The following is a 13,802-nucleotide window of genomic DNA, read 5'->3' as shown; positions in this document are numbered from 1 at the left end:
CGAAGACTTTAAAATTTTGACTATATGAATGAAATAATTCTACTGAAAATAACAACAAACGCTCCGTACATTCAAGAGTTAAGTAGAGCAAAAACCAAAACAAAACACACCATAAATAGTCAAGGAAAAGATAAATAATCAAGGAAAAGATACATAGTCAGACCAGGCCTGTTAACTCTGTCATGTGTGCTGCAGACATTTCCACCAAATTAAGGCTCGCAACAGAAAATGAGCAGAAGATATGCAGGCAATTGACAACAACAACAACAACAACATCAATGGCTAATAAACATAAAAAGACACTAATGAGTGGGAACCAAAAATATCAGGTGAACTAAATTTTTGCTTGTCAGGTTAGCAAATAATAATAACTAATATGAGTAGCGGTTTGGGGAAATAGACACCATTTGCTGCTGTTGGGAGGGTAACTTAGTATAAACTTTGAAAGACTCTTTAACTATAAAATAATTATAAATGTATGCATACCCTCTGATTTAGCTTTTCGATTTCTAAGAATGTATCTCGCCGAAATGGTCATGTAATTGCACAGAATGTTCAAGTAGCAGTATGTTCACCATAGCGTTGTTTATAATGGTGAACAATAGAAACAACATGTGTCCATTACTATAAACAAATGTCTATAGAGAAATGGTTAAGGAGGTTGGGTAAATATATATAGTATAGTATTTTATAGCTAATGAAAGGAATATAAAACTAGTTATTGGCATAATAAGATACTTATGACATATAAGTGAAAAATGGGTTGTTAAACAAAATTACGATCCCATATATTTGAATATTGTGTTTACTCATATATTTATCTGAATGTATATAATTAGATACATATATATTACAAGGTCTTAGGGGCCAACTACAAAGTTAAAGAGAATAGTCCACAAGGCAGCTTTTAACATCAGTTGTAAGTTGGGGGAGTTCCCCAAACCATCAGTGTCAGTAATACTCTAGAGGGACTCAGAACTCACTGAAAGCTGATATATTCATGGTTATGGCTTATTACAGGGAAGAGATTCAAATGGCATCAGCCAAGGGAAGGACGCGGAGGGCAGAGAGGTTCCAAGAGGGTCCTAAGACGGTGCTTGGTTGTCCTCCACCAGTGGGGTCCTGGACGGCGTTACCTTTTGGGCCATGATGTGTGACAGCGTGCAGAGTATTGCCAACCAGGAAGTTCATCTGAGTCTGTAGTGTTCAGTGTGTATGGGGCTCACGCTCCGGGAGGGGCTGAAGAGGGAAACATTTGCAGAAACATCACAAAGGGTTAATAGCATTAATCTTATAGAATCACCAACATAAACTTAACGTTAGCAACAAAAAACTGCTAACGTTTCAACGGATGGTGGAAACTCCAGGCTAAGAGCTGGAGTCCAGAGCCAGTTTCCTGGTTCTGAAATTGTGCTGCAACTGCAAATGATGTCCTCGCTGGGGGAGGGGCTGCATGGGCTCTGTGCTTTTTGCCATTTCCTATGAGTTTATCATTATTTCAAAATAAAACGTTTTTAAAAAGATGAGGGGCACACACAGTTTGTAAAGGAAGAGACACATGGCTAATACACAGATTTTTTTTTTAAGTATTAAAATTTATGAACAAATGATGCAAGTCGAAGTGACACACCACCTTTTTCCTGTTGGAAGTCTGGTCCTGTCCCCTGTCCAGGGGAAGCAGGAACACCCTGGGCTCTGGATTCAAGTTTGTAATGAACGTACGAATATGGCCTAATGGTGCCCGGCCCAGAGTCCCTGCTCTTGCCTGGAAGTCCAGGTATGGCTGGAATCTGACAGGACACTCCAGGCTTTCAAACTCAGGAACATGCCCCAGGTTTGACGGGCACTCACTCTGCCAGGCCTGGGTCTTTGACGCCTCCCAGCTCCCTTGTCAGGCAGACGTGTCACCATTTCACTGAAGGGCGGGGCTCAGGTCACTCGTCCAGAAACGGAAACCGCTCTCTTTCCTCACTTGCTTGGAAATGGCATGAGCATGGCGGTGTTGGTCGCCGGGTGGAAGGCCAGAGCACACGAGGGACTGCTCCCAGCGAGGACGGGTCACCAGTGTCACAGCAAGTGACGCCACCACGGAGCGAGGCCAACTTTGCTTGGTTTCAACTCCATCAAGTTGCTCTAATGTTTGATGGTCATAGAGATGATGATTAGTCCCTGCTTTTTACACAAAACAGACAAACGCAAACCCTCATAAACATGCTCACTCACACACGTGGGCCGATGCACACCTAGACACGCTAGCAAACCCACATACACAAATGTGCTGTCACACACACACACACACACACACACATACAGCAAGTATATACCACCCACCACACCCACCACCCACACATACATACCACATAGAACGTATACACTACATCCACTTCACACCCACACCTACACCCCAGTACACACCCCACGTACCACATACACATGCATACGCACCACACCTACACAAACACCACACACACCACACGCTACACACACTACACGCTACACACACCACATGCTACACACACCACATGCTACACACACCACACGCTATACACACCACACACTACACACACCATATGCTACACACACCACACGCTACACACACCACACACTACACACACCACACACTACACACACCATATGCTACACACACCACACGCACACCCCACAGACACTCGCTCACCTTGTCAGTAGGACAGACCTGAGAGTGGACCTCAGGAGCCTATATTCCTGCCTTGCTGCCATCACCCTCAGCGCCTGCTTCTCCAACAGGACTTTTCTTTGAAGGTTAAAAAAAAAGACACCAAATGACCCATGAGGAGGATGAATTTTGGGCGCTGGAGGGAGGACCCAGGCCTGGGCATGGGAGCAGGGCCTGAAAACCTCCCAGGCTTCTTCAGAGGAGCCCCTGCTTGGGCCGGGCCCGGGGTGGGAGGCCCACAGCTCCAGGCGGTGCCCTCCTCCTGCCTTGCCTCTCGGGTGGCTCGCCCCACGTCTTGGCTCCTCAATGAACCTTTGTCTGGAGCCTGTTAGTTTTGGCTCCGAGCAGCCTGTGGAACCCGGCCCAGATCCCAGGAAAAGCCAGTAGAGATCGCTCTTTTGAAGAAATAGAATCAGAGTCCTGGAAGAGAGACCAGTCTGAGCGTTATTCATCCACTCACTCATTAGAGAGACCACTTAGGAGCCATTATCCTCATACTTGGACCTGGTGCACAACTTGACTTGTACAAATTTTATCTGCTCATGTGATTAATTATCTTCCCAAATTAACCAGAAGCCCTATAAGGTTTTGGACTGTACCTGCTGTTTTTTCCTTGTTTATTTTAAAAATTGTACATGCCTGTGTTACATTTAAACAGTATAAAACGGTCAACAGTGAAAACTACCGTATCCCTTAGTTCACCTCTGCAAAGGGAAGTCACCATTTCACTGTTACCTGTTTCTTGTGTGTCTTTCCTGAGATTGACGGGCTGTCTTCCTGCCCCCTCCTCCCTTCCTCCCTCCATCCTTTCCTCCCTCCCTTCCAGTGTGTCTGTGTGTAAATCTCCCTATTAAAAGTGCAAATGGTAGCCATACTGTATATCTTGCACCTTGGTTTTGTTCCCTCTGAATACAGCTTGTCGATCTTGCCTGTATATCAGCACATATAAATGTATGTTGTTTTTAAATTGCCCCATGGCCTCCACTGTGTGGCTATACCATAGTTTTCAAACCATTTCCCCTAGATTGTCTGCAGCCTTTTGCCACCACAAACAGCAGTTTTATTTATGTCTTTGTGTCCGTGTGCAAGTGGGTCTGTAGAATCGATTCCTAGCAGTGGAATTGTGCGTTTACGATGTTGGTAGACAATTGTCCACTTGCCCTCCAACACTTTACAGTTGTTTTTGCCCATCGTTTGCCCCAGAGCCAGCTTAGTGATCAGAGCTGTCTCCCCGTCAGAGTTCTGAACTGATGGGCAAATACAATAAAGGAGTGGGTTCCCGCAGCACCTGTCACTGTTGCCAAAAGGTAAAACACCCCAAATGATTATCAGTGGATGAAAGAGCAGCAAAACGCGGTCTGTCCATCCGGTGAAATGCGATTCAGTCATCGAAAGGAAGGAGGTACTGACACACTGCAACATGGAGGAGCCTTAAGAGACTGTACGAAGTGACAGAAGCCAGGCACTGGACGCCACATGTTTTGTCACTCTTTATATGAAATGTCCAGAAGAAACAAATTCATAAGAGACAAAGTAGATTACTGGGTGACGGGCGGGGGGAGGAGGTAATGGGGCGTGACTGCTCGTGGGTACAGGGTTTCCTTTTGGGGTAAAGAAAAAAAGCTGTGAAACTCGGTGGCCGTGACCAGCACACAGCAATGCGAATGCACTTATTGCCACTGAATCGTACACTGTAAAATGGTTAAGATGGTACATTTTACGTCACATGTACTTTACCACAATGAGAAAGAGCCAGCAGATGCTGCCTAAAACATGACCTGTAATGTTGATGGAGCTGAGGATGTGGCTTATGCATGGACCCCGGCCTGCCTGTCCAGGTAGTTCCAGGACTAGGCCCGGCCGTCCCTTCTGCCAGGCTCAGTAGGAGCAGACCCCTTAGTGGGCAGCTGGCTCCTAAGAGGAAAGGGGGGAAGGGCCTGGACCACCCACGCCAGGTGCTCCTACGACACTCACTGGTGACACATCCACTCCACCCAGCTGGGAGGGAGGGAGGGGGAGGCAGGGCCAGCAATGTTTTGCTAGTGGTCCTCCAGCAAGCATCAGGAATGGCGAAGAAATGTCACATAACAAGCAATACGGTTGAATGAACGAGTGAGTGGACTCCACCACGGCTCTGAGACCTAGAGTGATAGACCCCGGAGCCCCCTGCCTGCTCTCTTTTGGAGAGAACAGTCTAACTTGGAGTTCTTGGAGTTCGGAGCCAATCCTACCTGGGACCCACAGAATCCCAAAACCCGGCCCCAGCCGTACCCTCCCCTCTTAATTCCAGCTCCTGCTGTGCAGGGTTGGCACTTAATTCCCATTCCAAAGTGGGCTCTGGCCAGACCTCTGCAGAATTCAGTTTGCGGGTTCTACCCTACAGCTTTGAGAGGGGCCTTTGTTGTACTGTGAACTTCCTGTTTCATGTCATGAACCTGTCTTCCGGGAAGGCTGTCATGGCAGGGTAAGTGTGAAGTTTTCTTTATGGAAAAGTTGAGCATTCATTTAGTAACTCCATACATCTCCCAGGTGCCAGGCACTGGGCTGGGATGAGTCAGCCAGGCCCTGGCCTTCCTGTGTTCCTAGTGGGAGAGCGGGAGGTGAATCCAGGCCATTGTTCTGTCGGGGAAGCCTCAGGAGCTGCACAGGCATATAAGAGGAGCAGGTTTGGGAGGTGAGGGCCAGAAGAGGCCTTTGGTTTATGGGCGGGGGCAAGCCAGGGACTTAGAAGTTTCCATACTCTGTTTCTGGTTCTACTTTAAAGAAGGAATGTAACATCATCCTGAGTTAGAGCAAGAAGTATCCCAGGCAGCCATGTCTGGAAGATGGGTGAAGCTGGGGCAGGGCCCAGGGAGAGCAGCCGACCCACCAAACATGCTTCTGGGAATACTGCCCTGGGGAGCTCTGCCGCAGAGCGGCCAGGTCTCAGAACTTCTTAGAGCAGCCTTTCCTCGTCCGTTCCGTGGGAAACTAGACTCTGGGTAGCCCCGTAGCAAGGCTCCCAGTCCAGGTGTGGTTGGGGAGGCGGGAGTGTCTCCTTTCCCTTCTGTGAAGACTGACAGTCACTTCCCCACATTAAAGGCTCTGAGAAGCCCGTCAGTAAAGAAACTCTCAGGAATGCATCCCCCATTTCCCTAACAATTCGCCTATGGAATCCCTTTTCTCTGTAATATCTTGATACCATAGAATTCTGTGTGTTGCTGCTTCAGCTCTTGTCTTGAATTTGCGGTGGGGGAGGGGTGGTTAGTCCCGATGAAAACAGTCTGGACCTCTTCTTCCACCCTCCGTGCTTCTGCGGGTGGTTTTGGTTTTGGTTTTGGACTCACTTCTTTGCGTCGGTGGAGCGCCACCTGTTGGCTGTTGAGATATTACAGAAACCTGGGATGCTGGTGGGATACCTACGGTGGTTTACGTTCTCAAAGTTTGACGAAATTTGACGTAAACATCGAGGAAAAGGGAAACATTTCGGCAAGCGAGGAGAAAGAAGATGAGAACCCCAAAACCACACCCTGTCACATTTGGGTTTTAGCCTACAGAGTTTGCTCTCTCTCTCTCTCTCTCTCTCTCTCTCTCTCTCTCTCTCTCTCTGTATCTTTCCGCCCCCTTGGATGTAAGTAATTGAAGCTATCTGTGTAGTCTGACTTCTCTGAGAAGATGCTCTTACTCTCACTCACATCGCCCCACTTTGTCTTCAGTAACAAAGCAGGGGTACGTTGGGTTTGTTTTTAAGCCCAGGGGTTAGTTCTTAAGCGAACATTGCCAGCTACCAAAGGTGACTTGTTCCAGGATCCTCACTGCCCATTGGTTCCCTTCTGCTTTTGTCCTCTGTAGCTGTCTCTGCTCGTAGCAAGTGCTGGATCAGGACTCTCAGCAGAGGAGGTGGCCTATGATTCCTGGTCTTCAATGTGACGAAGCTGTCAATGATAGAAAAGTTCGGGGTTCTTTTTCCCCCTTAAAGAGGCAGGGACAGTTTTCTGTTTTGTATTTTCCTGGAACTACCTGCCTGGCTAGACGTCAGGTTGCTGAAAGATCTTGCAGAGGAAGAGGGTTGGTTTTGCCAAATCGTGGAGCCTAATATACAGTGGTATGTATTCTGCTGTCCAGCCTGGTCTAGAAGCAGCGCCCCCCCTCCCCTGACCTCTCCCACCCCTCCAGGCTCTGTTCTCTACTGCCTTGACCAGGGCCATCTTGCTCTCAACTCAGGGCCATCACAAGGCAGGCAGAAGGAATGGCCTCCCCCCTTTTCTTGGTTTAGCTAAAGTTTCCTCATCCTCTAGGCTGTAGCTTAGATATCACCTCCTCCAGAAAGCCCTCCTGACTGCTCAGGCTGGTCAGTTATGCCAATTGTATGCTCCCACAGCCCTCTGCTCTTCTTCACGACCCTCAGCACAGTCAGGACTTGTACCTTAGCAATTTGTATGCTCCTTGAGGGCAGGGGACCTCACCTGCCCTGTCCGTCCCTTTCCTGAGTTCTTAGCACATCATGACACAGAGTAGGCACGTAACGCTCGTCAGATGAGTAAATGAGAAGCAAATGGTTCTGCAGATACATGGAATTCAGGGTGGACTTTTGCCCAGGTCTTTGTTCTGTGGTATTGAGAGTGGGCACGTGGGTGTCACCTTTTCCCTCCTGGAGAGGAGGAAGAGCCACATGATAACGGTGGCACACAAAAAAGAGGACTTTTCAAGTCAGGAGGAGTTAAAAATCAGGACTTTCGGTAATAAATTTAAATTTTTGAGGTGGTTATTAATCTCTTACATTTATATTTTGCTTTAGGGTTCACCCATTGTGTGTGTGTGTGTGTGTGTGTACATTTAAATCTGTATTAAAACACTCTGGAGGTGATGTTATTATTCTGATCTTACCTAGGAAACGTGTGCCAGAAAAGTTAAGTGACCGTAAAAGTTCACAGTTCGGACTTGGTTATGCAGTAGAGGCTCTAAAACATTGTGGCTGTTGGACCAGCGGGTGAAAGCTGAGCAACGTGGGGCTGGGTTAGAAGTACCTGTGGGTGGGAGAGAGGTGGGGAGGAAAAAGGGGTGTGCCTGCTTTGAAGCCCCTAACCCTTTTGTGAGCTGAGGCTGCTGCTGCTACTGTCTGTCCCTCAGACTGTAAGACGACGTGCTGTGACATTTTCCCTGGGTGTGGGGGTGGGACCCGAGCCTTCCGGCTGATGTGATTCTGTGATTCCCGGCCTGGCTCGGTGCTGGTTCGGGTAGGGGGAACCATGAGGTTTCATCAGGTTCACCGCCAGGCCTTTTGCTTTGTAACCACTCAGGTTTTCGGGTTCAGGTAAGGTTTACTGTTTGTTTGGGCGCTGCCATTGAAGACCTCAGCTGTTGTGACTGTTGGCGTGTCTCTGCTCGTCACGTGAGCTTTCTGAGCAGGTTTGGAAAAAGGGCAGGGCTGTGACCTGTGGTCAGGAGGACCCTGAGAACCCGCTTTGGTACAGACCAAAAATAGTGCCATGCCTGTCTCAAGCCATCTGGAAAAGGGAAACCCTCTGCCAGCTGCTTGGAGGTGGCTCCTGGCAAAGCCCTTGGAAAACTAAACTGAGACAGCTCTGCCACCAGGGAGCGTCCCTTGCTTGCTTTGCAAGGGCTCTTTAACTGATTAACGAAGAATTATTACATGAACCCCTGCTGTGTGCCAAGTGCTGTGCTAAGTGCTTAGGGAGAGTGAGCCTAAAGGGCCGTCCCTGAGAAGCTGCAGTCCGGTGGAGGGAGGTGTGGGTACAGACGCCGGGCACTGTGTGGGCTGTGGCGGAGTGCTGTTTGAGGTTCGAACAGTGCTCAGGGGACCCGGAAGCCATCGGCAGCGCCCTGCGAGAGCCCAGTGCCAGCTCGGAGGACGTGGTGTTTGAGCAGGGTGAAGGCTGAGCAGGTGGCCAGGGCGCCGGGAGCTCCAGAGGGAGTGAGGACCGCGTGTGCTGAGGCCTGGAGGCAGGGGAGACGCAGACTCTAAGGCCAGTGGAACGGTTGGGAGCCGGGGTTCTAAGTGCCTCGTGGGCACTGGTGGCAAAGGAGGCGGGCCGAGACCAGATTAGAAGAACTTGGCTTTCATTCAGTGGTCCACAGATTTCTTTCTGTTTTGCTAGGTTCATTGAGGTATAATTGACATGTAACACTGTGTACGTTTAAGATGTACAGTGTGATTTGATGCTCATATGTTGTAAAATCAACAGATCTCTTTGTAACTTTTAACTATGGAAAAATGGAAAGACATGCAGAAGTAGACAGAATAGGTTAATGAACCCTGTATACCCTCGTCCCGCTCCGACAGGTAACAGCCCGTGGCCCGTCCTGCTTCCTCCACACTTGCCACCATTGTCACCACTCCTCCAGCCCCTCCCACTCCATCCCCCAGTGACTTGTATATTCTGTCAGGCCTGTCCTGTGGCTTGTGACGGATTCCTCCAGAGTTTCTGGGCCTGCGATGATCTGGTGGCACTTTTTTATTTTGTTTTATTATCAGAGGAACCACTGAGTTTCCTCTCTTCTTGCCTTTCAGTGGGAAGTTGGTGTCTCCAAAGTGGAAGAATTTTAAGGGCCTGAAGCTCCAGTGGAGAGACAAGATCCGGCTCAACAATGCCATCTGGCGGGCCTGGTACATGCAGTGTAAGTAAATGGGGCCTGAGCTGGGCTGCGAGGAGGCTGCAGGGGCCCCGCGGCCTTGTGGGGCGACCCTCCAGGTACTTCTACCTGGAGGCCTTTGCACCGGGCCCCTTGGAACATGTGCCTCAAAGAGCAGCATGTCTTGGGCAGTGTGCAGAGGAACAAGCAAGCCAACTCCTGGTGAGCTGGACCCTCCTCGGCCGCCAGGCACAGGGGGCCAGCCCAGGGGTCCGCCTCATGGAGGTGCCTGTCGTCTGCAGGAGACACATGTGTTAGTCAGTTGCTCCCAACAGCGCCCACCGTTATGACAGATGCTTGGGCCTAGTGCGTAAAGGCAGAGGCGGAGGGAGGGCCCAGTTCTTTTTAGGGGAGTCAGGAAGGGTATAGCTGAGAGGTGACATTTGAAGAGTCAGAGCAGCTCCCATTGCCAGCAGGTCAGAGAAGATGCAGGTCCCAGCCTTGTTCTGTCTGCAGCTCCCTGGGTGTGGTGGGCCTGGTGACGTCGGCAGGCGATCGGCGTGCTTGTCCACCCTTGGGTTAGGCTGGCGTTTCTCTCAATGAGCAGGATTCCCTTTCTCCCCCATGTCTCACTGACCGATTCTTGCCCTTCAATCTGGGCCCCTTTGTGTCTCTGACACCTCGTTTTCCAAGGGAAGGAGAAGGGAAGAACACGTGGGAGGGTTCCCCCTGAGGGGAGGGCTGTGGACGGAGGCCCGGGGCTCCTTCAGGGGCCTGGTCGCGATGATGATGTCTTACCCTCTCTCGCCCCAGACTTGGAGAAGCGCCAGAATCCTGTGTGCCACTTTGTCACCCCACTGGACGGCTCTGTGGAAGTCGATGAGCACCGCCGGCCTGAGGTACTTGGCTGCCGACCACGGGTGGCGAGGAAAGGACCGCGCCGGCAGTCACTTGGGAGGAGACGACTCACGGAGGGCTGGCAGTGAGGGTCGGCTCCCACAGTGGGCGACCACAGGGGACGGTGCAGGGCTGCACCGTCCTGTCAGTTGTTGTGACCTTGAGAAGTGACAGGGATGTGGGAGCCGTGGCCTCCGACACCCCGCAGAGGTGCCCCTTCTCAGAGCTGGCTGACCCAGGGACTGAGGGGTCCTCCAGGCGGGACTTACCCTCTCCTTTCCTGTGGCATTCGTATTGCTCTGGAGTCAGCAGCGAGGGATTTGGGCTCCTTGCACGGCAGATACCTTCAACAATTAAAGAATGGCCTCGAGATCTTTATACCCTGGGAGGGAAGGATGTTGAAGGAAAAATACATGGAAAAAAATGCAAGCCGCATGGCAGTATCTTAGTATCTTTATTCAGAAGTCTCTTCCTGATGTGGGTACCTCTGGTGGGTGGGGTTCATGTACGGAATAGCCGAGACCCTTCTTTCCTTTTTACTCTCCTGCACTGTTGCAGTTTTGGCCAAGCATGTCTTCTGCTGTGACAAAAGGGGGGAGAATGGAAAGGAACCTAATGGAAGTCAGTGTTGAGTGGTTGGACACGGTACTAGACATTCAAGAATATAGTTTTGTCAGGTCTGGTAATCATACTGTATTATTCACGGCGAAGCTTCTTCACTGTCAGAGACACACAAGGAAGTGTTTTCAGGTGAAATGATGTGGGACCTTGATGTGACAGGGAGCTGAACGTGAGGCAGTTGTGAATTCCTTCTCACCAGAGCTCTTCAAGGCTATGGTGGCAGGGACTCACGCCCCACATAAGGGACGGCTGAGCTAGGTCCTCTGGGAAGTCACTTTCCACCTGACACTTCTGTGACTGACCACTCGTCTTCACTCTTTGAGAATGCGGCAGCGGCTACTGGAAACAGGCCACTGGGTTTGTGTAGGGCCCTCAGCGCCGGGAAGGAGGGCTCCTCCCTCTGAGCATTCTGTGCGACCCCACCCCGTCCAGGCCCTGGGGACCGTGCCGCCAAAGCCCCTCCTGGTTGTCGTAGGTCATGAGGTGAAAGCACATCTTCAATCAAAGGCCACTTGTCGCCCAGAGAGGGAGACACTTTGTGAACGAAGGTGTGGGCACAGGACAGGGTTCGCCAGGCTGACTTCCAGCCCAGCGTCAGACGCTTCTTTGTACACAGTGACTTCTGCTCATCCACCAAGATGCCGTCTTTTCACCCTGACCTGCTTCCCTCTCACAGGCCATCACCACAGAAGGGAAGTACTGGAAAAGCCGCATCGAGATCGTGATTCGGGAGTATCACAAGTGGAGAACCTACTTCAAGAAAAGGGTATCCGTCCGGCTTGGCTCTGCAAAGGGCATGTTCGGGAAGCCCCCGGAGAGGCGGGAGGGGACCTCGCCCATGTTTAGAACGCTGGCCCTGAGGCTGTGGCTCCATTGCTGCCTGGTCACCCTGTCTGAGCTCTCAGCTTCTCCGGCCATGGGCGGGGCTGTTTGTCCCACAAACACTGGTTAGAAATCTCCTCTGTGCCCCCATCGTCCTAGGGACAGCAGGAGGCAGGACCCCTCTCCCCACCTGCCTCCCAGACAGAAGAGGTCAAGATACTTCCGGAGTTAACGCACTTTTAGGGAGGAGAGGCTGCAGGTCTCATCCCCTGCCAGGGCCTTGGGTGACCACCTGTCCCTCCTTTTTTCCACAGTTACAGCAGCACAGGGATGAGGACCTCTCCAGCCTGGCCCAGGTGAGTGAGCTGGGCCGTGAGGACCCTCAGGGGAACCCCTTTTTGACAAGAGGCAGCAATGACTTGAGTGGCTCGACAGTGAGCCTTGCAGCAGAAGGCGGTGGGGACACAGACTCTCCCTACGGCTTGAGGAGAGGCCGCCCCCTTCCCACATGAAGGACACGAAAGGCTAAGGAACCCGGGCAGTTCTCTCTGCTAGGTGGGTCCCCACCTGCCTCCACCACTCACCTCGTCTTCTGCACAGCAGCCCCTGCTGCTCTGTAGGATAGGAGAACGTGTGTCCCCACATGACAGGTTGGGAACTGAGTCCACTGTTGCCCCTTCGCTTTTTCCTTCCCCTCTGTTGGCGGTAGGATGATGACATGCTTTATTGGCACAAACATGGGGATGGATGGAAGACCCCAGTCCCCATGGAGGAGGACCCACTGCTGGACACAGACATGCTCATGTCAGAATTCAGCGACACACTCTTCTCCACGCTCTCCTCACACCAGCCGGTGGCCTGGCCCAACCCACGGGAAATAGGTAACCCGCTCCACTCCTTGACTAGGAATGCCGGCTGGTTTGCTTCCTGCCAGACCCTCTGGGGCAGACTTCGCCTCAGGGCCATGCCTGAGCTGCTGTGTGTCGCTTGTTTAGGGCAGCCCATAAGGAGGAGGAGTGGCCATCCTCACTGACATCTGAGGGCCACATACCCTGAGTGGGTGGGGACTGCAGACTGAGCCTGCCTGGGCAGCTGTGAGGCTCGTGGTACCTCTGAGAGAACACAGCTGGGGGTTGATCTGAACCACCTTCACGTCTCTGATTCTGTCCCTTTAGCAGAGGATGTGAGCCTAGGCCCAGCGGCAGGGCCTGTGACCCACTTTAAGCAAAGTCAGCAGCATTCCTGGGCATGACCGCTCACCTGCTTGTCTGGTTAACCTTTCAGGGAAGAACCCACCGACTGAAAATTAGATGGGGTCGGCGGGAGGAAATGTCTGCATAGCTGTTCACGGCTCCCTGGGAGTGACTGTTCCTGATACTCAGTTTACCTTTCTTGCAAAAACTCACATTCTTCTGCCTTCTGAGGGTGGAGAATGGCCAGGAACCCACAAGAGGGTAGAAATCTCAGCCAGCTGCCTACATTTCTCCTTGGAAGAATCTAGAATGTGAGCAGGCCAGGAAGATCTGTTCCAGGCCTTTCGACTTTGTCTGAGAAGACAAAATGAATCCTCTGTCTCCTCTCTGATTCTTACAGCACATCTGGGAAATGCGGACATGATTCAGCCGGGGCTGATTCCGTTGCAGCCCAATCTGGACTTCATGGACACGTTTGAACCTTTCCAGGGTGAGGACATGGGGCAGAGAAAGCACGGCTACCGGCACCTCCTGTGCCTAGGACAGCGGGCCGGTGCTTCCCTTTCACAGAGGGCACTGTTAGAATGTGCAGGCCATGTGGGGAGGACTTAGAAGTGTTCCAAAAGTACTTTCTTTTTTGGTTGTGGCTACAAAGCCTGGGAAGTTTCTCTGGGACAGTTCTCTGTCAAGGAAATTGTATTCTCATTGTCGCTGTCTCTCAGAGCTTCTGGTTTGGCCATGGATGTAAGCAGTTCTCCCTCTAGGCAGCAGAGGGCGCTGAGGACACGGCCGCGTCCCGGCAGTTTCCTATGGTTAGAACTGGTCCTTGAGCTCCCGCCATTGTAAGAGCAGGTGAAATGCCAGACCTGGGAGCATTTCAGAGCCATCCCAGTTGCCAGCATGTGTGGTTCCAATCAGAGGGCCTCCTTCTGCAGAGTTACCTCTGGGAAGAATGCCCTCTTGCCATCATTCCTCTGGGTTAGGCGGGGTTCAGTGCCTGA

The 13,802-nt window shown here is 51.3% G+C and overlaps 1 protein-coding gene across 3 annotated transcripts in view; it reads left to right on the top strand.

Annotated features, from left to right (window-relative positions):
* MLXIP (MLX interacting protein) overlaps positions 1-13,802 on the top strand; it is a 51,214-nt gene that overhangs the window by 27,893 nt on the left and 9,519 nt on the right. For all 3 annotated transcript variants that reach the window (XM_033097578.1, XM_033097579.1, XM_033097577.1), the window contains exons 2-7: positions 9,207-9,313; positions 10,082-10,167; positions 11,463-11,552; positions 11,923-11,964; positions 12,318-12,489; positions 13,202-13,291. In XM_033097578.1, the coding sequence (XP_032953469.1) occupies positions 9,207-9,313; positions 10,082-10,167; positions 11,463-11,552; positions 11,923-11,964; positions 12,318-12,489; positions 13,202-13,291 (587 nt within the window). The remainder of the gene's footprint in view (positions 1-9,206; positions 9,314-10,081; positions 10,168-11,462; positions 11,553-11,922; positions 11,965-12,317; positions 12,490-13,201; positions 13,292-13,802) is intronic.

The sequence above is a fragment of the Rhinolophus ferrumequinum genome, chromosome 25, assembly GCF_004115265.2.
Source record: "Rhinolophus ferrumequinum isolate MPI-CBG mRhiFer1 chromosome 25, mRhiFer1_v1.p, whole genome shotgun sequence".
NCBI classification, from domain to species: Eukaryota; Metazoa; Chordata; class Mammalia; order Chiroptera; family Rhinolophidae; genus Rhinolophus; species Rhinolophus ferrumequinum.
This window is presented reverse-complemented; position numbering and strand designations above follow the sequence as displayed.